The following is a 24,397-nucleotide window of genomic DNA, read 5'->3' on the forward strand; positions in this document are numbered from 1 at the left end:
TGATTTCGAGTTGGATTGTCGGAGTTGTTTATTTTTTGCAGTTGGTTTCTGATTATTTGCTGATATTTTTTCGTTTGGATCTGAGAATGGTTCCTGTTTTTTGGATGAATCGGAGGTTGGGTTTTGCTGGAGTTTGTGATTTGTTTGCAGATTGTTCTTGATTGATTGAATTTGGCGGTGATCGGAGCAGATCTGTTAGAATCGGAGTATGGAGTTGATTTGGTTGATTGTTGAGTTTGGATTGCTTGGATCTGGAGTGGATTAAGCGTCCGACGTGATTCTGAGCAGGAGTGTTTTAAATTTCATGCCTAGCTTACGTGTTTTCATTTCATTTCGCCTAGTTTACGTAGATCTGGTTATTTCCGATTCGTAGCAAGTTTCCGGCATCCAAATTTCTATATTCTGTTCGAATCTGGAAGTATGCTCTGTTTCTCTGCATTTGCGTTTCTGAATCTGTTAGGAACTTTGCATGCGAAGCTAGCTGGAGCTGATCTGTTATCTGCAGCTTTTTACCGTACTTGCTATATTTGGAATAATGTTCCCCGCTGTTTTATTCTTTCTGCTAGTCTCAATCAGTTAGTTATTTACTCAGTCAAGGAAGTGATTGTGTCTTTCGGATTTGATGTCTGATTCCAGTAAGTTTTCTGTGTCCTAGGTCTAGCGTTTACATTTCTTGCCTAGATCTAGTGGTAGTTAAAATCTCAACCCCTTTGCGTGGCAGCAGCCGTTTGTTTCCATAGTCTCTTAGCACTACCCTGCGAATCCATCTCTGTGGGATCGACCCCACTTCCCTATACTAATTCATAGTAATCGGGTTGAGGGATTTATTTTGAAGGGGAGTCGAGTGTGTCCAACGACAAAAACACTGTAGTTCTCTTGAGTTCCTGGACCCAGTGATCCAGTGGATTTAAGGAGCGTTGTGTCTGGACCGAGCCTTGCATTAATTCTCATATGTGCACACTTGCTTACTTCCCGAGTCTAGTCATTCGACATTAGAGTCGAGAAGGCAGGCTCAACTCACTTCAAATGGCGCCGTTGCCGGGGATGGATGGCGTGCTTAGTGTTAATGTTCAGAGTCTGTGGTGTAAATAGTTTTGATTTGTTTTCTTTCTCTTTTGTTTGCAGTTTATGAGCAGAGGCTCAAGGTCCTACCTACTGGAGCAACTCATCTGGGTGGAAACACGACCAGTTTGATTGGCGAGTTAAGGATACAGTCTCTACTGTGACCATCAGATCAAGGGTTCACCACGGGGAGGCCCGTTTCTGAGTGGATTTACTAGCGACGAATCTTGGACGTCATCAGGACGCGAAGATCCAGAATCACCACCCGAATCAGAAACAGAGTCAGAAACAGGGGAAGAAGAGGAAGTAGTCATGGCGCAGGTGGTAGACCCGGATCCAGAAATCGGCTCTCTCACTGCCCATTTAGATGGAGAACCAGCTCAAGCTATAGTGATGAATCCACGCCAGAGGACTATCGAGATCAAGACAAACGTACTCGGCATCTTGCCGACGTTCTCTGGGCGTAGAAATGAGTGTCCGTATGAGTTCTTAAATGAATTCAGTAAGTTATGTGGTATTCAGAAGAGGCCGAATGATGCAACAGAGGAGGATTATCGCCTACGAGCGATTCCGTTTACCTTGAAGGGGGAAGCTATACTTGGCTATTGAGGTTGCCTCCGGATTCTATCCGCACGTGGAGGGACTTCAAGTTAGAAATCTTAGATTATTTCTTCCCATCCAACAGACGAATGCACTTAAGAAAGAAATACTAGAGTGTAAGCAAGATTACGATGAATCGTTGAGTCAGTATTGGTCGAGATTTAAGGGGTTGTTGGATGCATGCCCGAATCACCGAATGATGGAGGTAGAGACCTACTCTCTATTTTACGAAGGAGCAACTCCCGAGTCAAAGGACTTAATGAACTCCTCGAGTGGGGGAAATTTCACAAGAAAAAGGGGAAGTGAGGCAAGAGAGATCCTAGGGAAGTGATTGACGCTAAGAAGGCGTACGATAACCCTAGGAATGCAGTGAAAAGAGGATCGGTGCATGCTATGAGAGAACAAGAAGATGATAAAGTCGAAGCAAGGATTGATAGGCTCGAGAAGGCTCTTTTGAACGCGATTGAAAAGACGATTCCACTGGCTTCACAAGGGAAGGAGAAATCTCCTGGTCCAGGAGATAATCAAATGCAACCAATATTACGGGACCCAGGAAGGAGATTATCAGGCCCAGGTCAATGCAATGGGAAGTTGGAATCCCGATGGGAGCTGGAATCCAGGGAGACAGAGAGATGCGCCTTGGAGAAACCATCCAAATTTCAGATGGACTGACAATGAACAGAATCAGCTGGCACCACAACAAAGTCAGCAGTTTGCACCTCAGCCCGAAAGACAAGGTAACTGGTCAGGAAGGAATCAAGAAGGGCAGGGCAACTGGATCAATCGTAACCAAGGAGACCACCCCAAACTGGGGAAACAGAAATCAGAGCAATCAGGGGAACTCTTATGTACCACCACACCAAAGGAATTTTCAGAACAATTACCAGGGCCAAGGAAATCAATACAATAACTCTTTAGGCGGTCAAGGAAACGCTCGTCAGAATCAAGTGAGTGGACCAACTCTGAGTATAGGGCCAGGGCCCAGTCAGCCCCCGAAACCACCAAAAAAGTATCGATGATATGGTGCACGACCTCGTCAGTTCTCAGCAACATATGCAAAACAACCTGCAATCGAACATGAAGTAGTGCACAAGCTTCAAGACGCTCAGCAAGAACAGAAAGCAGCCATGGATATGTTGGCTAAGCAACTGTCCCAAATAGCCACTTCTTTGAGTGACATGCGGGGAAACGAAGGAAAATTTCCGGCCTTAGTAAGGCCACCTGATAGAGCTAATATAAGTCAGATTACCTCGAGGTCCGGGAAAGGATATGAGGGACCGGTGGTGAGAACAAAGGAGGGGACAGATCCTAAGGAAGGCAAGAAGAAAGAGGATACAACTCCCAGACCTAGACACTTGGAGGGTGGAAGTCCCTTGGTCAAGGATGATCTTGAGGAAAAAGATTTGGAGAAACAATTGCCTAGACCGACCGAACCATTCTTCCTCGACCCAGAGCCGGAGTTGGAAGATGAGGCAGTGGGAAAAGAAACTGGAGAGTTATCAGCAGAAAGTTCTACCGGAGCAGGGAAGCGACTGAAACCTTTTCCAAGTCGGGGGGAAGCCAAGAAACAGAAGGAAGAACCGGTAGACTTCATAGACATTTTTGGGAAGTTGGAAATCAATCTGCCATTTTTACAGGCCCTGAAGATGCCAGTCTTTAGCAAGTTCATCAAGGAATTTATAGCTGGGAAGGCTAGGCCCAGTGGGAAAATTCTGATAGGCGAGAATGTCTCCGCAGTAATTCAGAAGAGGAAGATGCCTTCAAAATGCAATGACCCAGGTATGTTCACCTTACCCATCTCTATTGGTGACGTGAAAATCGAGCATGCTATGTGTGATTTAGGTGCGTCGATAAACGTGTTACCACTTTCCATATACAAGAAGTTAGTTGGGGGTAGGCATGGTAGATAAGAAAGTTGTGATTCAATTGGCAGATAGGTCATGCATCTGTCCTGAAGGGGTGCTTGAGAATGTGATAGTCAGGGTACATGACTTCTTGTACCCTACTGATTTCCATGTGATTAAGATGAGTGATAATGAGTCTGCTGAGTCGGGCGGAGTACTTTTAGGGAGACCTTTCCTACGTACCGCTAAAACTATCATTGATGTTTTTGATGGAACAATTTGCCTTGATTATAATGGGGAGAAATATACATTCAGTATAGATGAGGCAATGAAGAAACCTCTTGACGTTGAAAACCTGCATGCTATAGATGTTATTAACCCTTTGGTCCAGGAATACCTTGAGACGGAATTATTGCAGGAACAAATTGAGAACTCCGAGATGAGTCATGCCATTGATAGAGAGGTAGCCAGTTGGTGTCAAGCAATGAACACAAGTGAGTTATCTGATGAGGAGTTAGCTGAAGCAATTCTGGAATTCTGTGCAAATCCGGAACTAGTTAGGTCAAGAAAGACACCGTATGTGGCGAGTGTGGAAGGTTCTGCTGGGTCGAGGAAGGGAATGACTACGGAAGAAACAGAGAAAAATCCCTTGCCCCAGGAAAAAGATGTTCTCAAGAAAGAGCTGAAAACACTTCCACGAGGCCTAAAGTATGCTTATATAGAGGAGAACGAAACTTTCCCTGTTATTATCAACAGCATCTTGACCGAAGGACAAGAAGAGGAACTGCTGAAGGTAATCCGAAGAAACAAGAAGGCTATTGGGTGGACACTCTCTGACCTGGTAGGAATTAGTCCAGATTTGTGCATGCATCACGTCCGTTTGGAGGAAGGAGCAAAAGCCTGCAGAGATCCTCAACGCAAATTGAATCCTAACATGAGGGAGGAAGTGCTGAAGGAAGTATTGAAACTACTCTCCCTAGGAATCATTTATTCCATACCAGACAGTGAATGAGTGAGTCCAGTCCATATGGTACCTAAGAAGTCAGGAATACAGGTGGTCAAGAACGACAAGAATGAATTGGTGCCCACCAGACTAGTCACTGGGTGGAGAATGTGCATCGATTATATGAAGTTAAATGAAGCGACCAAGAAAGACCATTTCCCTCTACCTTTCATTGACCAGATGCTGGAAAGGCTGGCGGGCAAGCAATATTTCTGTTTCCTAGACGGGTATAGTGGGTATTTTCAAATCTATGTGGATCCCGAGGACCAGGAGAAGACAACTTTCACGTGTCCTTTCGGCACGTATGCTTACAGGAGGATGCCGTTTGGCCTGTGCAATGCGCCAGGCACTTTTCAGCGGTGTATGATGAGTATCTTCTTGGATCTTTTGGAGGACTGCATCGAGATTTTTATGGACGACTTCACTGTGTACGGGAATTCATTTGACTCATGTTTGGCTAGTTTGGATAGAGTATTGAGAAGGTGCCAGGAAAAACATTTGGTTTTGAACTTCGAGAAATGCCACTTTATGGTCCCTGAGGGAATTGTCCTAGGGCACGTAGTCTCGGAAAAAGGTATACAGGTAGACCAGGCAAAGATTGAGGTGATATCAAAACTGCCTTACCCGACGAACCAGAAGGAGGTAAGAGGATTCCTAGGGCACGCAGGATTTTATAGAAGATTCATAAAGGATTTTGCTAAGATTGCTCAGCCACTCACTCATTTGCTGCACAATGATGTTGAGTTTATTTTCAATGAGGAGTGCATAAAGGCTTTTCAACTACTGAAAGATAGACTAGTATCGGCTCCCATTATCCGAGCACCCGATTGGAGTTTGCCATTTGAAATAATGTGCGACGCGAGTGACTATGCAGTAGGGGCGGTGCTAGGTCAAAGAGTTGATGGAAAAAGTTACGTAATTTTCTATGCATCAAAAACGCTCAACCAGGCCCAGAAAAACCATGACACCACGGAGAAGGAAATGTTGGCAGTCGTGTACTCTTTTGAAAAATTCTGACCATATTTGCTTGGGTCGAGGGTGATAGTCTTCACTGATCACGCTGCAATAAAGTACTTGCTGGCGAAGAAAGAATCCAAGCCGAGATTAATCCGTTGGGTGTTGCTTTTGCAAGAATTCGATTGGGAAGTTAGAGATAAAAAGGGAACTGAAAATAAAGTAGCCGATCATCTGAGCAGGATATTTTAAGGGGAGACCGAGGAAGCAATACCGGACGCATTCCCTGAGGAACATTTATACTATGTGAAAAAAAATCCTCGACCTATCAGCTGGGAGGAGGTTTTGGAGTTAACAGGTCCAAGGGATGCCGAAAAAGGGAAATGCCATCAAAACGCTGAGCCATGGTTCGCAGACCTGGCGAATTACTTAGTCACTGGAGAAGTGCCCAGTTCGCGAGTAATCTCCCGGGCACAGAAGATGAAATTGAAGAGCGAGGCCAAGTACTATTTCTGGGATGACCCGTATTTGTGGCGAATGGGAGCCGACTAAGTAATCCGGAGGTGTATCCCGGAGTGGGAACAGAGGGATGTGCTGAATCATTGCCATGCCCTAGCTTGTGGAGGTCACTTTGGACCTAGGAAGACCGCAAGGAAGGTTTTAGACAGTGGTTTTTACTGGCCTACATTGCATAGGGATGCGTTCGAGTTTTGTCAGAATTGTGAGAGGTGTCAACAGACCGGGGGAATATCCAGGAGGGATGAGATGCCGCAAGTTCCAGTGATTGTGTGTGAGATCTTCGATGTTTGGGGGATGGACTTCATGGGTCCATTTCCATCTTCATACGGGAACACTTACATACTTGTGGCAGTGGATTATGTGTCAAAGTGGATAGAGGCAAAAGCAACCACCTCGTGTGAAGCTAAGGAGGTAGCAAAGTTTCTTAGAGCTAATATTTTCAACAGGTACGGAGTGCCCAGAGCTATAATATCTGACAATGGGACGCACTTCCGCAACCGGACTATTGAAGCTCTGATGAGAAAATATGGTGTCCACCACAAACTGTCTACACCTTATCATCCTCAATCCAACGGCCAGGCGGAAATATCCAACAGAGAAATAAAGGCGATACTGGAAAAGACGGTTAATCCGTCCAGGAAAGACTGGAGTAAGAGGCTTGGAGACGCACTATGGGCTTACCGGACGGCATACAAGACGCCTATTGGGATGTCACCATATAGGTTTGTGTTCGGCAAAATGTGTCACTTGCCCGTGGGAGTAGAACACCGAGCATATTGGGCGGTCAAGGAGATAAACATGAGACCCGAATCCTGCGAGGAAGAGAGGAAATTGCAGCTGCAGGAGTTGGAGGAGCTAAGGCTGGAGTCATATGAATCGGCGATGTGGTACAAAGAGAAAACGAGACTCTGGCATGACAAGAACCTCCGGGTCAAGGAATTGCAAGTCGGGCAGAAGGTTCTTCTATTCCAATCCCGGCTCAAGCTAATGCCTGGTAAGTTAAAGTCCAAATGGATTGGGCCATACACTGTTGTGAGTCTGCGTGCAAATGGAGCTGTAGAAATCCAGGGAAGTTCTTCAAACTCTACTCCTTTTCTTGTTAACGGTCATAGGGTAAAGGTATTTAGGGATAGCTCGGAGATGTGTGTAGTGGACGAAATGCCACTACGCGCACTCCATGATATCGCCTAATAGATCTGGGAAGTGAGTGTTCTTAGAAATTTCCGCATCCAAGAAGTTTTAGCATGACCTGACCTAGGGAATCTTGAGAACACTTGAACATAAATTGTAAATATTCAATCGCCTTCTTTAAATCAAGAAAAACCCAAACAAATCAGAAAAAAATAATCTTCCAAAAATATTTTCGAAATACCAGACTCCTTAAAGAATGTTTTTGATACTGTCATACCTTAGACCCAGGGAGTCTGGCGTTTCAATTTTTAGTTTAATGTCTTTCTTTAAGTGTGATTTTGCAGAAGGAATTCACAAGGGTAAGGAGTTGTGGAGTAAAAATTTTGGAGGGAGTTGGTACCGGTTCGGATTTCAAAAGGCACTTTATGGGGAGGCGTACGGTCGCAAGCGTCATCACCTGCAACCGCCTGCCAAAACGTCCTCTCTCATGCCTACACTATAATCGTTTTGCCTTTTTATTTCTCGTTACCTATTCTCTCTCCAATATTCACAAACACAAAAATCCCCAATTTCCTCTCCCCTTTTACTCTCTTTAACCCTAATTTGCTAATTCCGCCCCAAATTCTTTACAAAATTCCCCAAAACAACATCCATGGAAAACAAACAAGAAACCGGAAGCACCTCAGGGTCCGCTGACTCTGGGGCGGCGGCGTTTATGGCCGAGCTATTCCAGAAATTTGGGGGTGCGAAGAAGGCGATGGAGGCATTCGCCATGTTTGCAACAGCAATGGGTAAATCCGTACAAGCTGCTCCGTCTTCTAGTGTACCACAACAGGAGACCGTCTCAGAACCCGTCGCCGAACCTGAAACCGTTCAAGAAGCCATCGCCATTACGGAACCCACTGCCGTACCAGAGCAGACAGTTGCTCCGGAGACCACCACACAACCGGAGGACATTCAAGAATCCACGACCCATAGCCCGGAACCAACCACCGCAGGGAATCGTGAAGACGACTCAGATTTGGTCACAGGGTTGAAATTGTTGGCTATGTGCGAACCAAGATTAGACTCTGCAACTGAGGGGGAAACCCCTGTTTTGGAAGAATCTGTGGGGGGGGAAGCCCCTATAGTTGGTGAAGGTGGGGGCGACGAGGCCCTAAATTCTGAACAAAATATGGAGGGGGATACCCCTGAGAAACTGGTGGGTGCTGAGGCCCACGTCGGAGAAGGATTTGAGGGGGTAGAGACCCCTGTTTACATCTCGGGGGCAACCCCATTGTTGTCCAAGGAGGGAGAAGCCCTCGATTCTGAAATTAGCCAGGAACCCGCTGACGCCGGGGTGAAGTTGATTGTGGATCTGACCGAGATCCCAGAGGAGACCGACTCGCCTAGGAGGCGGGCTCGCCGGAGCCTCATTGATGAGATTGATGAAACTGTGGAGCCGACGGAGGAAGAATTGTTGGGTCCAGAGACCGCAGCATCTGAACAGGTGAACTCTCCCAGACCTGGCAGGGGGGAGAGTGATGAGGAGAAACGTCGCCAAGCGACTGAGAAGAAAAGGAAGGGGAAACAAATTGCTCCTTCCTCGACCAAGAAAACGAGAGGGAACTCTACTGAATCCACACTTCCGCCGGCAGCTAAGGTGCCATATGCCGCAGAAACCGAGAGCCCTTCTGAGTCCAGCAACTCGGAAGAGGAACAAGAAGAGGAATTCAACTTTGAGCCAACCGAAGTGTGGATAACAAACAGCTTGCTAGATGAAATGAGGACGTTTGACGACCCAAAGCGCACGACCATTTATAAGGAGAAGAGTACTGAGGGGGAGGTCGCTAAGTCCGGAAAGATGTATAGCTCATCGGAGCTCAAAACGATTGCTTGCAATGATTAATTCCGGACTTATATCGACGCAATAGGCTTCGATTGGTTGCTCAAGCACAGTACTACCGAGGTTCCGATTGACCTGGCCCGAGAATTCTTTTCCACCTTCCGATTTAAGTCCACTACCGATTTGGATGCCGACTCCATTCATTTCAGACTTTTCAGTGAGGAACATACGATGAGCATCCGGGAATGGACCTTGCGGATGGGTTTGCAGACGCGAACGGAGGACGATGAAGGCCTGTGGAGCGAGAGGATGATTGGTCCCCTGAAAATGACGCCGGGATTCAAAGCGCAAAGCGCATGGGAGTTCTTGACTCACCCGAGGGTGGGTCAGTTTAAAAATAGGGTCCTGAGGTTTGCCCAGACTTTTATTAGTTACAATTTAATGGGCACAACCAACAACGCTCTGACTACCGCCGATCTGTACTTCACATGGTGCATGGCTACGGGGGTAAGAGTTCACTTGGGCTACTGGATAGCCCAAGCCTGCCATCAAGTGACTGCAAATCCTTCCCGGCACCTATACACGTGCCACTTGCTCGGAGCTTATCTGCAGAGGAATGTGATCATGAAGATCCATAAGGCATGCCGAGAGGTAAAGATGTGTTCACCCCCTGAGGTTTTTAACATGGATTATTTTTTCAATAAAGGGTTGCTGATCGCACGCGGAAGGGAGGTTTGCTTTTACGAGGTTGGGCAGTCAGAGACTCAGGTGAAACAGGAATCCGATGTGGTGGAAGTGAAGAATACTACTGGTTTGGAAGCAGGAGCCAGGATGGAAGTAGAGGAAGTGCGAAAGGAGGTTGGTTGGATGAGGTCAGAAATGAAGATGGTTCGGACTGAAATTGTGTCCCTGCGGGGTAAAGGGAAGGATAGTAGTGAGGCTGAGAAAGTGAGGAAGGAAGTCGCCGGAGTACGAACGGAGATGGAAGAAATAAGAGTAGAAGTTCGGAAAGTTAGGGAGGAAATGGTTGCCCTCAAGGGGCGCATATCTGATCTTGTGGCGACATCGACCAGATGTACTGAAAAGATGACGGAAGGTGTTGAGTTGATGATGGCAATGACAAAATGGCTTAGAGCAAGGTTCCCAGAGACACCGAAGGAACTTCCGAAGCCTAGCGGCGATTCTACAACGCCAGGTCAAGGAAGTCTGACTGCGCAGAAGCCACCGCATGCCCCGAGGCCCCAGACTACTCCATCTCCCTCTCGGTCCGTGATATTGAAGACAGCCGTACCCCGCCCGACAAAAGAACGACAAGAGAAGCTGGAGTTGCCAGCCAGAAAGAAAGCTAAGGTGACCCACCAGACAGCGCCACCAAAGTCTGGCCCTCGCGGGGGCCAGACCCCGAATTGAACCCCCCACGGAGCCAAGTAACCCTTATTTATTTTATTTTATTTTATTTTCCGTTTTATTTGTGTTCTTATATGCCAGCATGCTCTGTAATTGTACATATGTGTTGCCTTTCTTACACTTAGCCCAACTTTTGGTCTAAGTGTGAGAAGGGGGTGTTTTGTTTTTTTTGCATGCCTTAGTTTGTTTGTTGCGCCTTCTCCCACTTAGCCCGATGCTCGGTCTAAGTGTGAGAAGTTTTGCTCTGTATCTGTGTTGTTGTTGTTTGCTTTATCAGTCTGCTGTTAGTACTTCCCTTTTTCCCCCCTTCACTACGATGGCTTGGGGACAAGCTTGAGTGAAGCGGGAGGGGGGGGGGGGAGTAAGTATCGTTTTTGTGTCTTAGGATGTGTGCTTCGCATGAGCTAGCTAGATAATAAGGCAAGATCCCCTTAGTAAGAGTGATTGAAGAGAGAAAGCAGATCAACTTTGACACTTTCTTCCTTAATAAGCCGAATGCGATCTGAATGAAGTTAGGACGATGGAAAACGCCTTAGATAACCTAGCTGTACAGCCCTACTATAAAGAGAGTTATAAGCCTAAACACTTTTAGAGCTAACATGAAACAATGGGCTATCACTTGATGCTTAGGGAGTAGAGTATGAAGGAGAAAAAAATGGGTTAAGGAGGAATAAGCTGGACGAAGTCCAGGGAAAAAAAAAGAGGTATAAGCTGGACGAAGTCCAGGGAAAAAAAAGGAGGAATAAGCTGGACGAAGTCCAGGGGAAAGGGATTGTAATACAGAAAAATGATGTAATAAAAAAAAAAATATCGTAGCCTGGCCCAGGGAAATTCATAGGAAAGGAGGAAGAATAGGGAGAAAACTCTCATAACCCGACGCATCAGTGGTATAACTCTAACTTTGGAGCGTTTTTGATCCTAACATCCCTGGTGAGGAATGAGTGATCGAGCGAACCTAATAGATGGGAAATCAATAGGCTATCTTGACTAACTGACATACCGTTTAGGCAGACGAAGGAAGGGGGAAGATTTGAAGACTGTAATCGATCAGATTGAACTTAAACTTGTGGGGATAGTAGCTTAAAAATTCGAAACTAGTTCATGCTTGTTTGTTTGTTGTGTTTCTGTTCTTTGTGTTATTTTCTTTTCTAAATCCGTAGTTGCTTAGGTCTAGGAGTTTGTTTTGTTTTCATTTTTTAAAAGTTTTACTTGGTAACCATGCATTGAAATTCGCCTTATTCCTATTTTCTTGTCTTTCATACTTGAGGACAAGCATGGTTTAAGTGTGAGCAGTTTGATAAGGCTAATTTCATGCATCGGTCTAGGGGTTCATTTCATGAAATTACTGGGTCTAACGCATTGAATGAAGTCAGGTATGTGAAGTTTTTCGCCAGATCCAGGAAAAGAAGAGGACGCTTGCATGGTCCTAGGAAACTGGCGAAAGGGTGAACAATTGGAAGAAAATTGCTAGACGGAGGAAGCCTCGGAGTTGAAGGGTAGAATAGGGATTTCTACAAAAACTCTAGAAGGCTATGTCCGCATCTATAAAAGGGAGAAGCATGCAGGCTGGAGGGACCTTCTCGGTTGGAGGCCTCATTAACAGCCCCTTGCTCGATTCACCTTTCCACACACTTGACTCCAAATTCGCGAGAGATTCCAGTTAGCACTTGGCTGGGGTTCACGTTTTAGCTTTCCGAGAGTGGTTCGAGGGTTGTAACACCGTCCTAGTTCAAGGGCGAAGAAACAATTTACATTTCCGTTGCTATTTACACTGATTCCGCCGAGCTTCGCTGTTCGAAGCTCGGTTTTCTTTTGTTAACCAATATTTCCTGTTTTATTCCAGATTCTACTTTCGCTTATGTCTATTGTGTTCATTTCTGGTTTGCTGGTTGAGTTCGCTTGATGTCGAGTTGGATTGTCGGAGTTGTTTATCGTTTTTGCAGTTGGTTTCTGATTATTTGCTGATATTTTTCGTTTGGATCTGAAGAATGGTCCTGTTTTTGGATGAATCGGAGGTTGGGTTTTGCTGGAGTTTGTGATTTGTTTGCAGATTGTTCTTGATTGATTGAATTTGGCGGTGATCGGAGCAGATCTGTTAGAATCGGAGTTATGGAGTTGATTTGGTTGATTGTTGAGTTTGGATTGCTTGGATCTGGAGTGGATTAAGCGTCCGACGTGATTCTGAGCAGGAGTGTTTAAATTTCATGCCTAGCTTACGTGTTTTCATTTCATTCCGCCTAGTTTACGTAGATCTGGTTTATTTCCGATTCGTAGCAAGTTTCCGGCATCCAAATTTCTATATTCTGTTCGAATCTGGAAGTATGCTCTGTTTTCTGCATTTGCGTTTCTGAATCTGTTAGGAACTTTGCATGCGAAGCTAGCTGGAGCTGATCTGTTATCTGCAGCTTTTTACCGTACTTGCTATATTTGGAATAATGTTCCCCGCTGTTTTATTCTTTCTGCCTAGTCTCAATCAGTTAGTTATTTACTCAGTCAAGGAAGTGATTGTGTCTTTCGGATTTGATGTCTGATTTCAGTAAGTTTTCTGTGTCCTTGGTCTAGCGTTTACATTTTTGCCTAGATCTAGTGGTAGTTAAAATCCCAACCCCTTTGCGTGGCAGCAGCCGTTTGTTTCCATAGTCTCTTAGCACTACCCTGCGAATCCATCTCTGTGAGATCGACCCCACTTCCCTATACTAATTCATAGTAATCGGGTTGAGGGATTTATTTTTGAAGGGGAGTCGAGTGTGTCCAACGACAAAAACACTATAGTTCTCTTGAGTTCCTGGACCCAGTGATCCAGTGGATTTATGGAGCGTTGTGTCTGGACCGAGCCTTGCATTAATTCTCATATGTGCACACTTGCTTACTCCCGAGTCTAGTCATTCGACATTAGAGTCGAGAGGCAGGCTCAACCCACTTCAAACACGTAGAAGCAAGGATTCTTCTAACCGGTGATTTTAAAATGGTGGAAAATATGATAAAACGCGGACTGAAGGAGCAAGGATTAAAAGAAATCTGAAACAGATCTTGATGCAAAACTGCAGAAATCCTCAACGGAGGAAATCATGGACCATTCCATAACTAACTCCAATAGAGATTCTCCAATTTACCCTTCTCACGTTAAAAATACATGGAATATGATAATTTGAATCAAATATTTAGTCCATTAGATTAGCATAAATCAACGCTGGAGATTAAGAAGAAGAAAGGATTAATAAGGGGAAAAGGATTTGAATACAACTCTATATGTATATATATAGGGTAGTGTTAAACTCCTTTTCACCCCTTAAATTTAAGTTTCTTCGCAATCTCGGTCGTTGGATCAGGAGGATGGACGTTCCAGATTAATAGCATATTTATCATCCTGCGCTTCATTATTTGACCAATTTGGTGCATCATGGGGGTGATTTAGTCAAGAAAACGAATTGGGCGAAAATTTAGCGGGATCTTTCACCACTTTCATCACACGAATTGACTCACATCTATCATCACACGCATTTAATCACAATCCCGCTCCAGATTCTCTCTCAACAAGAGTCTTCTCATTTGCCAAATCTGGTAAAAACCCTAGCCGCCGCCCACTCAAAATCGCGACGATTTCTCGGAGATTCACCGCTGGTTCCCTTGATTTTCAGTGCATTACAACAGCAGGTAGGGTTTGGTCGTTTTTTTTATCGATTTTCAACAATCGTTTGTTTTAATCGATTTTCAACAAGCGCCGACCGAAATATATCGCCCACACCAAGATTCAACCGATTACCATCAAATCCTAGACTATTTGTTGTTAAAATCTTGTAGTTTTTTGATTGTTTGCTGTTACTCGCAGATTTAATAATGACTAAAAGAGGTAGACCTACCAACTCACAACAAACACAGAATAAGGGTGAGTTTCTGTTCGATTAGTTGCTCTGTTTTTCTGCTTCACATATTTTAATTTTGATCCTACATGAGTTAGTCGATTTTGTACATTATTTTAATGATTGTGTGCATTAATATACTTGATGTTTCCATTGTTTGTATGTCAGTGGACATTAGTGTCACAAAATATGCTGTAGTAGTGAATCATTACGCTTTTGGATCTGCACATCATTTGATTGTTTTATGCATAAAATTATTCTGTATTATGCATCATTTAAATGGTGTTTTTAATTGTAAAAAAGTACCGGTAATATATGTGGGAGTGCATTATTTGTTAATACATATGCATTATCTGTCTGTCTAAATTCATTATATGCATCGTTAGATGAATTCTATATCTGCTGGTGGTGGTCACTGATAATAGTGGATCCAGAAGTGTATTTGTCATTAATAAAATAAGTTTGTTGGTTAAGAAAATATCTTGTATGATTCATCGTGGTTGTGTTATAAGTGCATTATTTGATTATGTGATTGCATTATTTGGATGGTTAAGTTGTTACATATATATATATATATATAGGGTCCTGTTAGGTTGAGATTATTTAGCTAAATTGAGAAATGAGATGCAATCTCAGCCACTAATCCACAAGATTAATGAAATGTCAACAGCTATCACATTATGTCAACACGGGGGTATAAGTGTCATTTCATGTTTTAATGTGTCGGATTGTTGACATAGCTTGTATGTCTAGTTGACATGACTTATAATTGTTGTTGACATGGTTTCTATGTGTAGTTGACATGGTTGTACGTGTAGTTGACATGGCTTGTAACACAGTTGACATAGCTTGTACGTGTAGTTGACACGATATGTACCGTAGTTGACATGACATGTCAATATTCTATACAATCTCATCTACCAAATTGGTATTTTATGGAGTTGTCTTACGAAGCTCAAGGTATGTTCTCATGCTAATTCCACAAATGTCAGCAAAAAACATCACATAATGTATTCATAAATTTCAAAGAAATGTCACTAGCAACGCAAATGTCAATATGTCAACAGACCTCCAAAGGCACCTACAAAATGTCATCCTAAATTTTCATCTTCAATTCACAATGTCAACAAACCAGCATCTCCTACATTTCAACATGTCAACAGCAAATGTCTACAACTGAAGTTTCAATATAATGTCAACAGCAAATTTGTTCACCCAAAAACCAACAGCCAATGCCGCAGATTTTCAACAAATAAACAACATCCGAGAAACGCCGCAGAGACAGAATCAACGCTCAACTCTCCGCAAACTCATCCCTAAATCGCTCAACTCTCCGCAAACTCATCCCTAAATCTGAAAAGGTATTTTCCCTTCTTTCTCTGTCTCTCTCGAATTGAATCAAAATTCTCACTGAATTGACCGATTCCGATCAATATAGATGGACAAGGCGGCGCCATTGGGGCACGTGGTGGATCACGTGAAGGAGCAGCGGCAGAGGGCGAAGGAGGCGAGCAAAATCAGCAGCGGCGTGCCGAGCGAGATCGACGAGGTAATCGTCGATCAGATTGAAGACGGATCGGAGCAGATCAAGTCGTCGATCTGTTGCGACGATCGGCCGGAGCTCTTCGCGGAGATCGGGAGCGCTCTGAAAGCGCTGGAAGCCACCATTGTTGAAGCCAACATCTCGAAGCACACACACCAGCACCCTCACAATCCCTAATTAAAATATGAAATTACCATTCTGTCCTTTTATAATTAATTAATCTAAAAATATTTTTCATGTGGCAAATTCTGGACCACTCATTTAATAAAAATGAGTGGCTGAGATTGCATCTCATTTCTCAATTAGCCTAAAAAATCTCAATTGATCATGGACCTATATATATATATATATATAGGGGAGCGTTATTCTCCTTTTCACATCTTAGATCCTTTTTCCTTCTTAATAATACGCGTTAGATCTAAGGCATCAACGGATCAGATTGATTCTATAAAACTGGTGCCGTGTTGCATTATAGAAGGTGGTTGTATGCATTACAAGGTTATTATTGACATTTGACGGAAAAGTAACTGCCACATTTTGGTATCTGCGAATAATGCACCACATGGTCACGAGTAATGCATATAATTGACTATATAATGCACAATATGTGAACTGCAATGCATACGAATAAGATGTACCATGTTATGATGTTTGGACACACGTTTCTTGTTTCCCCTAAGGGTTTAATAAGCTTAGGGGCTAGGGTATAGTACGTAGACACGTATGTAATCTTCACATGGTAACGAGTAATGAATATAATTGACTATATAATGCACAATTTGTGAACTGCAATGCATACGAACAAGATGTGCTGTGTTATAATGTTTGACACACGTTTCTTGTTTCCCCTAAGGGTTTAATAAGCTTAGGGGCTAGGGTATAGTACGTACGCATTAATAACAAATTATAAAACGATACGAATAATTCACCAAATTGTCACGAGTAATGGATGTTATTAACTATATAATGCACAATATGTGAACTGCAATGCATACGAATAAGATGTACCATGTTATGATGTTTGACACACGTTTCTTGTTTCCCCTAAGGGTTTAATAAGCTTAGGGGCTAGGGCACCACCAGGCCGTCTTTTGTCCTAGATGGCTTCGATTGTCCCGAACCTTTTGCCACACAACCATCAAACGGAGCTGGGGGGAGTGGTACTGGCGGCACCGAGCCGCCAGTTGCTGACATTGCACCGGAAGCCACAAACACAGGCCAGCCGGGAGGTGAAGATGTCGAAGGAGATGTCAGCATTCCCGAGCCGTTTGATTATGAAATCCTTGATATGATGCACACCGGCGCAGGTGTTAAGGAACCACAAATCCCGCCAACAGGCGTAGCGGTTGGCGGGGGACTGCCGAGCACCACAGAGGTAGGCATCCAGATAAATATACTTGAGTATTATCAATGATTACCGATATTAACTCATTTTAATTGTGTGATTGATAGGCACAGTTGAATGCTTCCGTAGAAGAACCTGTCCACGAGGTTTTTGAGGGAGTAGCAGACGCCGGCGTTGGCGACCAAACAAAGAAAGGCAGGACATCAACAACGGGTGTGAAGATAGGAGCATTGGGCCAGAAGGGTGGAGCTGTGATGGACAATGCCAAGGTTTGTGTTTCTTAGGAAAAAGTGAACTGCATAACGTCATGATTTCATTGGCGTTACGCTCTCACTGAATTTTTATTTTATGTACGGTACGACAAAAATAAGGGCGCTGCAACAAAGGGAAAGAAGGGAAAAGAGCCGTTGTCTCGTCAGGTATCCGTGTTTAATGGAATTTTATACACAGCTCATTCTACATTATATACTGGTTAACATGCATTTTTTGTGCTTCATTGTTCATTACAAGAATCCCCCACAGTCTAAGGGTAAGGCACCGCTTATTGAAGAGTCTAGAGCGGGTGGTAATTTGATGGAAATTGTAATGCCAACTGTGGTTTCGCATGACAAAGGAAAGGGAAAGGCGATACAGAAGGATGCTGGAGATGTGGTAAGAAAAGTTAATTCCCATTTGAAAACATAGTTTGTTTACTGAATTTATGGTAGTTTGACATGCAATTGGTCAGGGAGTGAATGTAATACATGTATGTTCATTATTTGAAGTAAAACGTTCATTATTTGAAGTAAAACGTTCATTATTGATATAATGGGATGCATTAAAACAATGCTTTCATGCATCATGGTGCTATTGTTAAACCTAATTCGAAGAGTTGGGTGAATGCCCGAATGATGAACGGATGTTACATCTGTATTTTACATATCTGTACTCTCATTGGTAGGCGGAGAACGTGGCGGTGACCAGAATCAAAAAGTCAACTCTGGCTGCAAGATCACCGTTCAATGAAAGGGCTGTCAGACTTACAGCCAAGGCAAATATTGTTGACAGAGAGTTGTACTACTGGGTGTTGAGCACGGTAGCCAAAAATAAGTATGTTTGGAAATTTTGCTCATTTGCTATTTAACAAAAATTTAGTTGTTGTTAAATTGTTTGTTGCCTCTCAGGGACGACGTTGTATACCAGGACAGCTTTAGGGAAACCGTGCATGGTGAGTTCGATTCATTAGCTCCATTCAAGAGGATCAGCCCTGCAATTATAGACACGTGGGCTTCTTACTTGAACAACATGGAGGAGCTCAAAGCTCCAGAGACAGTGTCTAGGCTCTTCTTCTCCACGAATCCATGCGTGAGTGATCTCCGTTTTAATCTCATGTGCAACCTATTTAAATTCATTTTACATAATTAACTTGTTTACCAATAAATTTCTAGAAGGATACCGTGGTCGACGCTCCGACGGAGTGGAATGAGAAGCAGAAACTAGATACATTCTGGACAAGACTCTTTGGAGAAGCACTTGGAATGAGAAACCTTCAATGGGAGACATATGATCTGGTAAGTGTGTGTTTCTTTGTGCATTATTCGGCTGAAACTGTGCATTATTTGGCAGAATATAAGCATTACGGTATCATTATTGGTTCATTATTTATTGAATCAATCCGAGATTCTGAATCATTTTCAATGAAAATAATCCGTCGTTGTGCAGATCTTTTTCCCCATATGGGGTGCAGCGCAGAAATATATCATATGTTTTGATTTGCCAGACGGGAAAATGAATATCATTGACCACAGTTTGGCAGAACCGCACGCTACCTTTGAAGCCAAGTACGGCAAGACACCATCTCTTCAAGTAAGTAATAAGCTTACTACAATAGGCTGCCTTATGGTAGAAATAATTCCTATTATAAACAAGAACTTAACATTTTGTTTTGTGTTCCAGAAAAAGTTCTTTGCTGAAGCACTAACGAGGTGCAAAGTTCTTAAGATGGCAACCTAGGTCCGAAAGTGCAGAACACACGTTGTAGCCATTCCTTGGAGGAAAAGTAACGTCATTGATGAGGGAGGGATCTATGTGATGCGGCACATGGAAACCTATTTTGGAGAAAGGGAAAAGGACAGGGAATGTGGCCTCAGTGCGAGCGGAACTAAAAGCGTGGAGATGTTCCGCATCAAGTATGCAAGGACCCTTCTGACATGTATTTACAACACAAGAGGTGGTGACAACCAGAAGAAGGCGACGCGTTTTTGGAAAGAGAAGCCGAAAAATTTCAACTTTGAGAATTGGGTCGACCTATACGGTCTTGAGTGAGGTGTGGTATGCATTATACAACTGTTGGTGGGAGAAGCAATGGCATCGTTTAAGCAAACTTTTGAATTTTATCGTTATCTTCTTTTTTGTAAAGTACAGTTCTTCGAACGTCTATTAGTATGGATTTTTGGACACAAAGGCCTGTCCCAGTGTTATGTGTTTTTATATCTTGTACAAAATATCAAGACATCGCTGCATAATAATATCAAATAAGTTCATATTAATGCATTCACAGTCGTAAAATTTTTTTAAGATGAACAATAATTGGAATATAATACACCAAGTTGCAAGATGATTTTCTTGGTATCTAACAACCAAGCAATCCACGAATGTATAGACGTCAAAGAGAACCAAGCATCATGAATAGCATTCTGCATTCCTCACGAAATATTCAGCTGTATCATTATATGTGTTACTATGTGCATTATTTTCCATTTATCATGCATTATATTCAGCTGTATCATTATATTGTGTGCATTATTTGGTTTAATATTTACATTATAGGTACATTTTAATGCATTATGTTTTTCCATAACGGGTCTTCTGTACTCGGTGCTGAATATAAGTACTTATCATATGCATTATTATGTTATTTTAGTTCATCATGTGTTTAAAATTACAGCATTATTTGGAACCAGAAATACATTTGTAGGTACTTGGGCCAAGATGAAATTGGTAACCAATTTTCCATTTATCATTCATTATATTGTGTGCATTATTTGGTTACATTAGAGGGACTTTTTAATGCATTATGTTTTTTTTTCATAACGGGTCTTCTGTATTCGGTGCTGTATATAAGTACTTATCATATGCATTATTATGTTATTTTAGTTCATCATGTATTTAAAATTACACCATTATTTGGAACCATAAATACATTTGTAGGTACTTGGGCCAAGATGAAATTGCAGATGGCTAATGTGTACAGTGTCTTTCAATAAAATTTTAATTCCCGAGTTTAGTTAATTCTGATGCAACAAAGACATGTCACAAACGAAAAGAATAAGATAATATAGAGTCATATAAGAAAAATAATCCGGGTACATAAATCCATAAATTACATCACATCGTACTCTTGCCCTTCCCCAACTCTTTCTCCATCTCCATCTCCATCTCTTTAAGTCTAGGACAATTTCTGGAGTCATGGTGGCCCATCTCATCGCAAGCCTTACACCGTCTTTGAGGCCGACTAGCATCCTTTAGAGCCTTTTCCCTTTTCGAAATTAGTCGGCTCTTTGAGCTGCTAGCATGCCCCTTGGTCTTGACCACATCTGGAGGATGAACCTCCACAACTTCAGGCCGCACCATGCCATAGAACTCTTCAATCATTCGCCTTTTTTCAATTGCTGACGTTGTCGGATTCCAAGCTTGCAGAGATTTACCATGTTCTTCAACGCCGCCTACAAATGCCCGTAGCAAATCAATGTCTTCCTCAAACCGCCGGAGGAAACCATAGAACATAGAAATGCCTTGCTTTGACACTGCTTGCCTATCGTCAACAACAGATCTGGTAGGAATGTCATCACGGATTTCCCCATGGACCGCCTTGGCTAGCGGAGTCTTCATCCATCTACTTTGGCAGTATTTTTCTGGTATTTTCTTCAACTCATTGTTCCTGAAAATGAAAAAAATATGTCTGCACAAATATCAATGCCTACCAAATAGTTTGCATTCGCAATAATATGACTCAGCACTCCTATCATGAGTCACCAAATACGATTTGCGATTGCTATCCCCAAGCTTGTAGGTAGGGATGTCAATTTAGCCCGCAACCCGTGGGCTGACCCGAATAGCCCGCCAAATTTATAGGGTTAGGGCTGAAAATTTCCAGCCCGATAAAATTACAGCCCGATTAGCCCGCACCCGATTAACCCGCAACCCGTTAGGGCCAGACCCGAAAACCCGATGGGCTGGCCCGGAAACCCGATAAAATTTATATTGTTCTATTTGTTTGACTCTAATTCGACACTTCATTGATTATTTTATAATACAGATTACTGAAAAAATAACTTTCCATTTTATATATTAAATATATAATTTATATATTAAGTTTTTATTAATATAATAATAGATAAATGAATTAGAAACTTCAAATTCACTAAAAAAATATGTTTAAATTTCTAAACATGCTTTAAAATTTCTTGATGTTTATGTTTTATGTTGCATAAATCTCAAATATTAGTATTTGATCATGTTAATATTTGAGTTTACGCATATATCTCAAATTTATCATAATTAAATATTTTACATTTTATAAATATAACTAATTTTCACCATTATTTATTGGATTGATCGCATGTTAATTTTATCGGTAGCAACCCGATTAACCCGATGGGCTAGCCCGAAACCCGAGCTTTTAGGGTTAGGGCTGAACTTTTATAACCCGAAAAAATAACAACCCGATTAGCCCGCACCCGATTGACCCGCAACCCGAATAGGGTTGGCCCGAAACCCGATGGGCTGGCCCGATTGACATCCCTACTTGTAGGTGTCAACAAATTCAGTCGAAGAAAATCCTAGCACGCGACATCTATCATTACCCTCAACGATTTCTTCCTGTATTTTCCTGAACATCGTATCCGTGTAAAGCGTCGAAGCATATTTCTCAAACGGCAATGTAGTTGCCAAAATGGGCAAAGCAGTGGCATCGTGGTAGTCTAACGCCGTCCTACTGTTACGCTGAAACTAAACAGCATGGTTGAAATTCATGTAGAACTCGGCTATGTTCGCACGGGGCTTCAGAAATCTTTTGTAGAAACTGTTCTCCGATTCGTAGATGGATGTTGTCCTAATCATCGAACCCAGTGGAAAATCTCTAAAATACGCCGGTATCCAGAAATTCCTGTGTTCGTACAATGAGTTAAACCAGTCAAAGTCTTCCAACCCATGACTTTCCACCACTCTTTTCCATTCCTCTTCAAATTCGTCAGGCTCAAGCAGATCAGACCAAACGCATGCACTGAATTCCTTCTTGAAAGCTTCATCCCTGAGCAACCTATTTGGTGGACAACTTGTGCATTATGTGCCACATACACCATCGGTGGCGCGTGCCAACCAGAACCTCTTCGATGGCTGATCTCATTCCATTGTCTTGATCTGTCACGATCATCTTCCGTGCTATGCCCATGCATTCAACAAAACGTCTAAACAACCATCCGAACGCCCCTGTTTTCTCATTGCATAACAAGCCAGCCGCAAAGGTTACAGGGCTTCCATGATTGTCCTTTCCCGTGAAAGGACAGAATATCATGCAATACCTACATAAACAATCGTTTGCGTGTCATCCAATTAATCCAACGAAAACATAATGAATCAATAACGGAATCATAATGTACGAATATGTACTTTTAATGCACTTGATATAATTAACAAATAACAGAAAATCTAATCTGCATAATGCAATTGTTATACTAATATAATCAATGTAAACGTATTTATAATGCACTTACTATAGCAGAACCATATATACCTGTTTGTGTTATATGTGGTGTCAAAGGCTACAATGTCACCGAACATATGGTAATTCCTTTTCATTAAGCCATCACACCAAAACAACGCAACCAACTGGTTGTTTTCATTAACCTCATAATGATATGTGTACGACTCCGACATCTCCTTCTTTTTCGCCATGTCGTCCAATACCATTTGCACATCGAACCCATGCGCATATGCTTTAATGTCGCGTGACGCATTCCTGATGTCACCGACAGTACAACCAATGAGGTCAAAGCCACCGAGAGTTTCTTTCAATACCTTAAATGTTAATGTGGGTCCAATATTCACTTTTGAACAATCAAGTATGAATTTCTGGTGAACGTCATCCAAATGACGGTTCACAGTCATAAACTGCTGGTGCTCGGACTCAACCATCTCATGGTTATGAACCTCGTTGAAATCATGTACCATATAACCTGGATGTCCATTATCAGAGAAATACTTGAAGGAAATACTAGCTTTACAACCACATCTCTTCGATAAGCGTCGGCGCTTCATTGAGAAACCGGAACGTGCATTCAACTGGTCATCGTCGATGGACTTCTTATGGCCCTCCCTATTGCATACGACGTAATACCACGTTGTAACTTCGTCCACCTTCCTCACACCTTGTTTGCGCGTGTCAAACCCAACGACCCTAGCATACACATCATAAAACGCGATTGCAAACTCTAATGATTGGAACCTCTGACCAACAACAGGCTTTAATTGATCAGAACAGGCAGGCACAACCCTAACTGCGTGTGAACACGAAACAGTATGACATTTGGTAGGTTAAGCAAAAGATGCATTGTAAGAGATATACGCTACATTACCGCACAAATGAATGCATTATATAATAATCATGATACATTGCATGTATAATTTTGTCCAACTATTACGTCAACATTAACACAAACACTATAGGGATGGCTGTAATTCATGGAAATAAATACATGTTTTCAATCTAATAGAATATAACACTACTATTGCCTATAGTCAAATACTACTATTACTATCGGCTTCCCTGGGATAATTAATGAAGGACGATGTCACCTAGTATTCTGAATACACCATTGCCACCACATACTCGTGACCGGTCCATCATATTTCGATAAAACAGTAAAAGGCACACCAACATCAAACACAAATTTCATGATCTACTAACATCGGGTAGTGCGACTGGACTTCGATAAGAAAAGTAAAACACCAAAAACAATAAACATGGAGAAAATTTTTTGACTTACCTTCTTCCATTGGCAACCGAACAAACTTGAAAAATGAAAATCTGTGTGCGATTGAATGTGAGAAAGGACGATTTCACAAAGTACCGTCGACTCAAAAAAATAAACCAGCAAAAATGGAGACTTGATTGGGCGAAAATCTGAGGGGAATAATTTGATAAATTGCAAAAATCGTGAAATGAGAAAATCATGGGACATACCATAACCAACTCCATTTGTTATTTCCTATTGTGCCCTTTACACGGTTAACATGATTTAAATTTTAATGTTTAAGCTTAATAT

At 42.5% G+C, this 24,397-nt stretch overlaps 1 protein-coding gene across 1 annotated transcript; it reads right to left on the bottom strand.

Moving 5' to 3' along the window:
* Positions 1 to 20,459: 20,459 nt before the first annotated feature.
* On the bottom strand, positions 20,460 to 24,128 carry LOC121796688 (protein FAR1-RELATED SEQUENCE 5-like). The gene is made up of 5 exons (XM_042195485.1): positions 24,119 to 24,128; positions 22,867 to 23,629; positions 22,453 to 22,654; positions 21,880 to 22,082; positions 20,460 to 21,012 (listed from the first exon to the last, which is right to left on the bottom strand). The coding sequence occupies exons 1-5, from the start codon at positions 24,126 to 24,128 to the stop codon at positions 20,460 to 20,462; spliced, it is 1,731 nt and encodes a 576-aa protein (XP_042051419.1).
* Between the last annotated feature and the right edge of the window lie 269 nt (positions 24,129 to 24,397).

The sequence above is a fragment of the Salvia splendens genome, chromosome 3 (genome assembly GCF_004379255.2).
Source record: "Salvia splendens isolate huo1 chromosome 3, SspV2, whole genome shotgun sequence".
NCBI lineage: Eukaryota > Viridiplantae > Streptophyta > Magnoliopsida > Lamiales > Lamiaceae > Salvia > Salvia splendens.

What these genes read in the sequence shown, in the direction of transcription:
- LOC121796688 (XM_042195485.1), bottom strand. An exon ending in CAGCCATCGAAGAGGTTCTG is followed by an intron (nt 22,083 to 22,452) that starts GTTGGCACGCGC and finishes CATGCTGTTTAG; the next exon opens with TTTCAGCGTAACAGTAGGAC. An exon ending in GAATTTGTTGACACCTACAA is followed by an intron (nt 21,013 to 21,879) that starts GTAGGGATGTCA and finishes TTTCATTTTCAG; the next exon opens with GAACAATGAGTTGAAGAAAA.